The sequence below is a fragment of the Bubalus kerabau genome, chromosome X, assembly GCF_029407905.1.
Source record: "Bubalus kerabau isolate K-KA32 ecotype Philippines breed swamp buffalo chromosome X, PCC_UOA_SB_1v2, whole genome shotgun sequence".
Lineage (NCBI taxonomy): Eukaryota > Metazoa > Chordata > Mammalia > Artiodactyla > Bovidae > Bubalus > Bubalus kerabau.
In genome coordinates this window covers 67,022,462-67,030,399 of record NC_073647.1, presented here as the reverse complement: position 1 = coordinate 67,030,399, position 7,938 = coordinate 67,022,462, and the positions used below count along the sequence as shown (strand labels likewise).

The window sequence follows — 7,938 nt, the reverse complement described above, 5'->3', positions numbered from 1 at the left end:
CAGGGAAGTCCCAGAGAAGTGATTCTTATAACATGAAGGGTGTTAAAACGTCCTGGGACACCTGCAAATACTTCTTGGCCGAAGAACCAGAGTCTTCATTCGTGGCTTGGCCCCTTTTAATTTATTTGACACATCCGTAGGGAAAACAGATCAGTAGTATAATTCTAGATAAATGGAGGGAGAGAAGAGGAGTGGAAATGGTAGCGGGGAATGCCTGCACTTCTGCCAGGTATACAGTACCGCCCCGGAATTAGGCGCGCTTTAGGCGCCTGCAAAGCGGGGTTCCTTAAGGTGCGCAGCAACCTAACACAGCAAATGTTGCCTGCGCCGGGAGCTGGTGGAAGGGGCCCGTGAAGCACAGGCATTCTTGGATACACTAAACACTTGGCAGGCTTTCACACTTGAATTCTGACGTGGGTTCATTACTAAAAATCTGAAGTCATTGGAGCTTTCATAAGAGGTGTGTGGGACATCCTGCAGCTTGCGTCTGAGCACCTGGACTGTGTTGCAAACTCAAACAGTAAACTCCAGCTCCCGAAATGCACGGTGGGATCTGATTTCAAAAACCCCGTGCAAAAAAAACAAAAAAACAAAAAAAACCCACAATGGGCAAACAGCCTCCAAGCTTATCATTTCGTCTTAACCACTAGCCAGATTCTTGGACTTTGCGGATTTTGCGCGCGAATGGAGCAGAATCATATAGTCCCATCCATTCCACCAACTTCTGCTCAGAGCCCAATGCAAGAATAACTTCACCCTACTTTGCTTGGTTTGCTGGGGGTTCCGCGTCGTCCCCACCCCTACCTCTCCACCTTTTCCTCTGGGAAAACAAACGGAGCGGCATTGGTGAATTGCACGAGGGTTGGGCGGACGAAGCCGAAGTTTTATCCACCCCACCCCTGACCCCAAATGGCTGTCGCAATCCAGCACAGCCCCTTCCTCCAACCGGACATTTCGTCCAAGTTGGAAGCAGTCGATTAAACTACAAGTTGGAGTCACGGTTCCCCGAACAAGAGTATCCACTACCAGCACCACTCTCACGTGCACTCGCCCTAGTTTACTTCCACGCCCTGGTTCCAACGGCAGACCCATGGGGCCCCACCTACCCCCACGAGAGGCAACGTGAAACCTACTAGGGGGCCGTCTATCTGACTCCAGCGGGTACATTTTGAACTCGCGGAAGGCAACAAAACCGCTAGATAAGGCGCAAGAATGGCAAGAATACACAGAATGTCTTACTCTGTGACTCCATGCACTGTAGCCTGCCAGGCTCCTCTGTCCATGGCTATTGAGCTCCTTGAATAGAAGATGTCCCCACCTGAAAACACACTGTACCTCACTAACGGCTCATACCTTCCCATCCTGCATATGTACACACTCCCAAAGGGGAAGGGTATGGATGGGGTTGGGGGGAGAACACTGGGTCAGTGTAAACCCGCTACAGGCACTGGAAGGACTCTGATGTGCATAACCTATTATAGTGACTTAGACCCATTACATTATGGAAGGAAGCATCTTTAACCTTCTGTTTGAATTGCATTGTCAAGAGTCGGACACAACTGAGCGACTTCACTTTCACTTTTCACTTTCATGCATTGGAGAAGGAAATGGCAACCCACTCCAGTGTTCTTGCCTGGAGAATCCCAGGGACGGGGGAGCCTGGTGGGCTGCCTTCTCTGGGGTCACACAGACTCGGACACGACTGAAGTGACTTAGCAGCAGCAGCAGCAATTCCCATACACACACCCACTTAGCCCATTTGACACAATCGATATATTCCTAATTTATCTCTTTATTGGAAACGTCATATGCCCTCCCAAAACAACTGGCACTCATTTTACACATTTAACAGGTTTCTTATTTTTTGTGCACAACGTATATGTAGCAGAAACACCCTGTGGAAAACTGTATGAATAACATATTCAGAAACGGGGGCCTGCAAAATGACGGGCAGGGGCCCATGCCACACCTACAGGGCCCATAGCATAGTGAGGCATAGGCACCGGCTGTGGGAAACGCATCCTCCATGGCCCGGGTGGCAGAGGTACGGGCATCACAGGTGGTGGGAATACCCTAGGGGGCAGGCCTGGACGTGGCACTGCAGGAACATATCTCCATCCAGGCTGGAATACATGATAGGGCCCATTAAAGAATACCCCCATAGGGTGGCCCAAGGCAGCAGGGTGCAGATTTCTAAACATCAATGCCCTCTGGTATCTTCTCCATTTGGCCCTTCGGTTTTGAAACCAAACCTTCAACCAGAGGGAAAAAAAGAGATGGCTTTAGTATACTGAACAGTTAATGTCATACTAGAAAACACCCACCATGCAAATCTGCCATTGAGATTTTACACTGCCGCAGCAGAAGCTATTTCCTTATTGCTAAACTCTGTTAGGAAAGTAAACAGCTCACGTCCCTCAGTTAATCCTTAGTGAGCCAAGCCTAGTCCAGACTTTGGCACATTGAATTGTCATTTTTAACATTTTAAATGTCATTTTTAACATTCCTTAATGAATTTTTTTCAAGTCTTACATGCAGGCCTAATTGATGAATTGCACCGGGTCCCTGCTGTTAATGTCCATGCCTGGGAGCAGATGCTATGTCAATGGAGGCTCGATCATGGGAGGCCCAGGGACTTTGTGGCTTGTCTTACTTGTTGCTTCAGCAACACGAGAGTTGCTGAAGTCCTGGTCACTGACTTGATATTTTAGCTGTTAGTGTTAAGGAAATTTTAGCTTAACTAAACCAAAATTCACTAAACCCCAAATCCTTTTCTCCAGATAAGATACTGAGTACCCTGTTGTCATCACTGTCAATTTTGCATGCTCCAATCTGCCCTACCCTCCAAACCTTCCTGGGTTCAGGAAAAGGGCAGCTTATTTGGTTCTAGCTTCAGTTTCAGGATGCCAGACAAGAGCCACTGTTTACCCACAGTGTTAGGGTACCCAAGGTCCTGCCAGCTCTACTCCTTAACCAGGAGACCCCAATCCTATCACTCATCCCTAAGGCAGGAAGGTCCAATCATGTCCAGTCCTGTGGGGACAAGAGTCACAAAAGAGGCTCCTCTCTAAATGCTTACCAATCATTAACAAACAAACAAGCTATCAATTAGACTTTACTTTTCTATTAGCATAGCAAGTGATGGGGTTTACCCTGTATTTAATTATTTTGGACCTTCCCAAACTGCAAGTTTTAAGCTGTCTTTTCTCTCTCCCATTTTAGGATTAGGTGTCCTTCTACTACATGCAAATATAGTCTGAAGAAGGCCACTGTAATAAAACTCATTCTGGAGGGATTCAAATGTACCTGGGGTCTAATCTCCCTAAACATAGCCAAAATCTCATGGATGGCAAATTTTAGTATGGGCCAATATTAGGTCCATATTCTCAATACTGGTTTCATAAAACAGATCTGTCATACTTGCACAAGATGGGTAGGGGAAGCATCTATTACGTTTGGGGGAAATCATGCTGCAGTATTTGGAAATATACAAGAACATTATATTTTTCCTTACTTGTGTTTTCTGGCTCATGTTCCCTTCAGAAATCCATTGAGAGGACTATGTAAACCGAAGGATGAGGAAAAACAATTCAGCAAACTTTTCCTCTGGGCTTACCTTGTCTGTCAGATTCGTTTTGAGACCAGGCCTGACTGTTGGTCCAGCCCGTGGCATTAGGATGCCAGCATCCGGTGGTCTGCTTTTCTGCACACCACTGACAGATGCACAGTGTATTTCCATCACTGTGCTCACGTATGTTGTTGTTTAATGGCTAAGTCATGTCTCATTCGGAGAAGGCAATGGCACCCCACTCCAGCACTCTTGCCTGGAGAGTCCCATGGATGGAGGAGCCTGGTGGGCTGCAGTCCATGGGGTCGCTAAGTGTCCGACACGACTGAGTGACTTCACTTTAACTTTTCACTTTCATGCACTGGAGAAGGAAATGGCAACCCACTCCAGTGTTCTTGCCTGGAGAATCCCAGGGACGGGGGAGCCTGGTGGGCTGCCGTTTATGGGGTTGTACAGAGTTGGACATGACTGAAGCGACTTAGCAGTAGCAGCAGCAACAGCATCCATATGTATATATATATATCCATATATATTTTTGAGGGGGGCAAACAAATATTTCTTTGATATAACTATGGTTATCTATACTTTACTAAAAGTGACTGAAATAGTCACCTTTTGACTTCATGATCTACATATTTGTAATCACTGCCTGAATAAATGAAAAAAGTACTTTAAATTAACACAGGTGAGAATTTGGCCTGAAATGAGATCACACTCATAAAATCCACCTTTTTAAAACAATATCAGCAAAAATGATCAACAAAATCTTAGATGTTAAAAATTCAAGGGAATATTCACTTATGCATTATTAGTTTCATAAAGTTGAATTTGACTCTTCTCTAACCTTTTACCCCTTCTTAGGTCAGGGAAACTTTATTCAAAATTATTCTTTCTCTTTTTTGGATTCATTTTTTTTTCCTGGTTAGAAATAATATTTATTATTCCCTCCCGCCATGTACAGATTACTTTTCAGAAACATGAATGTATTATCCATGTCTTCATCAATAACAGTTTGTAGAAAATAAACTTAATTCATATCTTGTCAACAATATAGTTCTATCATTTTTTTGAAACAATAGCCATTTTATTTTTCCATGTTAGTTCAAGAATAGCTTCAAGTTTTACATTTCAGATCAAACCAAGACAATCTTTGTTTCTAGGTAATTGCCTGACAGAGCCTCCCCACCCCCTAAAAAATTCTATACCCTAAGTGATAACCTCTTCTTGTACATTCAGCAAACTTTATATTGGAAAAGAAAAAGAATAATTGAGATAGGTACTTACTCTCGTGCACAGTAATAAATCTAGCTGAGCTTCTACTCCTTCATTTTTAAGGATGATTTTCCAAAGCTTGCAAACTTTTCCCCATTACTACCATAACTGCAATATTTTAGCAATGTTTTCAGGCTGACATCAAAGTCTTCCAAAAAAAAACCAACTAGAATTTAAGACTGCCACCTCTACACTACTTTGCAAAAACACTTAAAAAACAGCAGCAAGACAATTAGGCACTGGGATTTGGAACTTTAAGCCACCCCCTTGACAGTTTCAGTTTAACTAAACATATGTTAGTTACTCATGTACTATGCTCTGTGTTTGAATTACTCCCTCACACCAATGTCTAATATTTATAAGTTCACTCCTTTAGCTAAGATCTTATGCCCGGGTTTTAAGTATTTTAAATAACTGAGTACAGTTGATCTTTCTTATAACCTAGCTTTTCAGAGTATTAAAGTGAATGCTTCCCATGTGAGACTGAGCCCCAGTAGAGTCACATAGAAATATTCCTTTAGGGAATACTAACAGCCTCCCTAAAGGATGCCAGTGTTAGAAGATGAACTTTATTTACTGGAAAAAAACCTGTGTGTGTGTGTGTGTGTGTGTGTGTGTGTGTGTGTGTGTGTGTGTTAGAGAGGAGAGAGGTCTGTGTTCTACTTTTTTCCCTGTGTGTGTTTGTATGGAAAAGACAACAAAGCACACCAAATTGAGAGTTTTCAGGACAAAACGTAAAGCATGTTTTAGAATGGCTGCCCGGCCAATCTTAAAATTAAGATTTACTAACCTGCACTCTTCTTTCAGCCAGATTCAGACGTCTTGCAATGTCCTCTCTGATGGGGGAAAAGTGCAAATTCAGTATTTGGAATTGTGGATAAAATATATCACATTTCTGTAAATTAAAATTTTCTGTAATACGGTTTATGGTTTACTTAGGGTCTTCCTGTGGACAACTCACCCATTAATTAAAATATAAAAAGGGAATACATATTAAAATTCCTGGTAATGTGCCTGTTACTTCAATATGACTCAATTAATTTTTCCATTTGTGCAACAGCAGAGAAGTAACTTGAAAATCTTTTCACTTTTATGGAGATCCCTCCGTAAAAATAACTAAAATGACAATCCCCCCCTTCCCGCGCAAAAAATTGGTGTTTTAAACCCAAGTATTTCTGTTTACTGTAAAAGGGAGTGGTGAACTCTCATGGAGAAACTTCAAGCCATATCAGCCAAGCAATCAAGGGTGAAGGACGTATACAATGGAACCAGAAAGGGCGCCCATAAACCTCACACTGATTCGTCCTGATGCCCCCATTCCTATCGGGACAGAATAGGCCTTCCCCTTCGTACTCTATGGAGAAGGAAATGGTAACCCACTCCAGCATTCTTGCCTGGAGAATCCCACGGACAGAGGAGCCTGGCGGGCTACACCCCACGGGGTCGCCGAGTCCAACACGACTCAGCAACAACCACTTCGTACTCTAGGGGGCTCTGGCCCGGGCTTTTTAACGGTCAAAGACTGGAAACCGCGCTGCACGTGGCAGGGCCGAGAGACCAGGGTGAGCGCTAGGAGGCGCTCTCCTCGTGCACAAAATTTAAATGGCGTGGAAAAAGCGGAGTAATCACGATAAAGTTTTACTGCAATATTTAAAATATAAAAATGCAGGATGGGGAACACATGTATACCTGTGGCGGATTCATTTTGATATTTGGCAAAACTAATACAATTATGTAAAGTTTAAAAAAAAAAAAAAAGAAATGATGAAAGCCAGAAAAAAAAAAATGCATGCAAAACCCCACGATGAGCGAATTACCAAGATTTTAAATTAAATCAATATTAATCTGCCCTGCTTTACTTGTTCCACCCTAGTCCCGCCCCTCTCTTGCACCCCTGCAAGCTCTGCAGGGTTTGGTCCAACCTCCACGAGCTAGGGCAGACCCGGCGCCCTCGAGCCTCCAAAGTGGCTTTTGGCCCGGGAGAGGAGGGGGAAGGGTCCTGGAAAAGAACCTAAGGCGGCCTGGAAGGCGCGCGGGCCAGCGAAGAACTGGGCGTCTCCGGAGCCAGCCACTTACCGTGCAAACACGTCGGGGTACTGAACGTGGCGGAAAACTCGTTCCAGCTCCAGCAGCTGCAACTGGGTGAAAACGGTACGGCAGCGGCGCGGCTTTACTGCCGCATTCTGGGGCCCCTGGATGGCCAGGGGGCCCGGCTCCTCCTGCTGCGGCGGGGGCTCAATATCGCCGCCGTTGCCCTCACGGTTTTCATCGCCCTCACGGTTTCCGTCGCCGTCACGGTTTTCGTCGCCCTCGCGGTTTTCGTCGCCCTCGTGGTTTTCGTCGTCCAGGAGGTTGGAGTCGGCCTCGCCAAAGTAGTTTGCGGCTGCGGCTGCAGCTGCTTCTCCGGGCTCAGGTGAGGACCGAGTTTCATCTTCCTCTCCGTTTAAAACCTCTGAGATCAGGGTAGGCTCCACATCTGGAAAAAGAGGAAAGCAAAAGGGAGAGAGACTGGGGCAGGGAGTCTTGGAGCCCACGGTGCGCGGGCTGGAGGGGGCCGGGGCCGTGTTGGAGGAGGAGCTGCTATGCAGTATCCCGTCCACCTGCCCTTCCCAGGGAAACTTCCTTTTCTGGGATTTGCCGAAGCACCTGCCATCGCCGTCTAGGCACTAACCATTCAGTTCGTCCTCGTCGATTCCCAAGTTGTGGAATCCTATGTCAAAGCGGCTGCTGTCCATGCTTTGCTGTCGATGAAAGACTGTGCTTCTGCAGACTCTGCGCTGGGTGTGAGGCGATCCGAGGATCTGGGCTCGAGCTGGGACCAGCGGTCTCGAGCTGTGCTCTTCTGGCGCCGGGACCTCTTCTGGCGCAGATACTGGGGCTTGCGCGCCTTATATAGCGGTTTTGTTGCCTTCCGCGAGTTCAAAATGTACCCGCTGGAGTCAGATAGACGCCCCCCTAGTAGGTTTCACGTTGCCTCTCGTGGGGGTAGGCGGGGCCCCATGGGTCTGCCGTTGGGGCCAGGGCGTGGAAGTAAACTAGGGCGAGTGCACGTGAGAGTGGTGCTGGTAGTGGATACTCTTGTTCGGGGAACCGTGACT

At 46.0% G+C, this 7,938-nt stretch overlaps 1 protein-coding gene across 1 annotated transcript; it reads right to left on the bottom strand.

Moving 5' to 3' along the window:
- Positions 1–1,776: 1,776 nt before the first annotated feature.
- Positions 1,777–7,691, bottom strand: ESX1 (ESX homeobox 1). Its single transcript, XM_055564058.1, has 4 exons — positions 7,512–7,691; positions 6,917–7,316; positions 5,631–5,676; positions 1,777–2,252 (listed from the first exon to the last, which is right to left on the bottom strand). Exons 1-4 carry the CDS (start codon positions 7,573–7,575, stop codon positions 1,923–1,925), a joined length of 840 nt encoding a protein of 279 aa, XP_055420033.1. The 5' UTR covers positions 7,576–7,691; the 3' UTR covers positions 1,777–1,922.
- Positions 7,692–7,938: the final 247 nt, after the last annotated feature.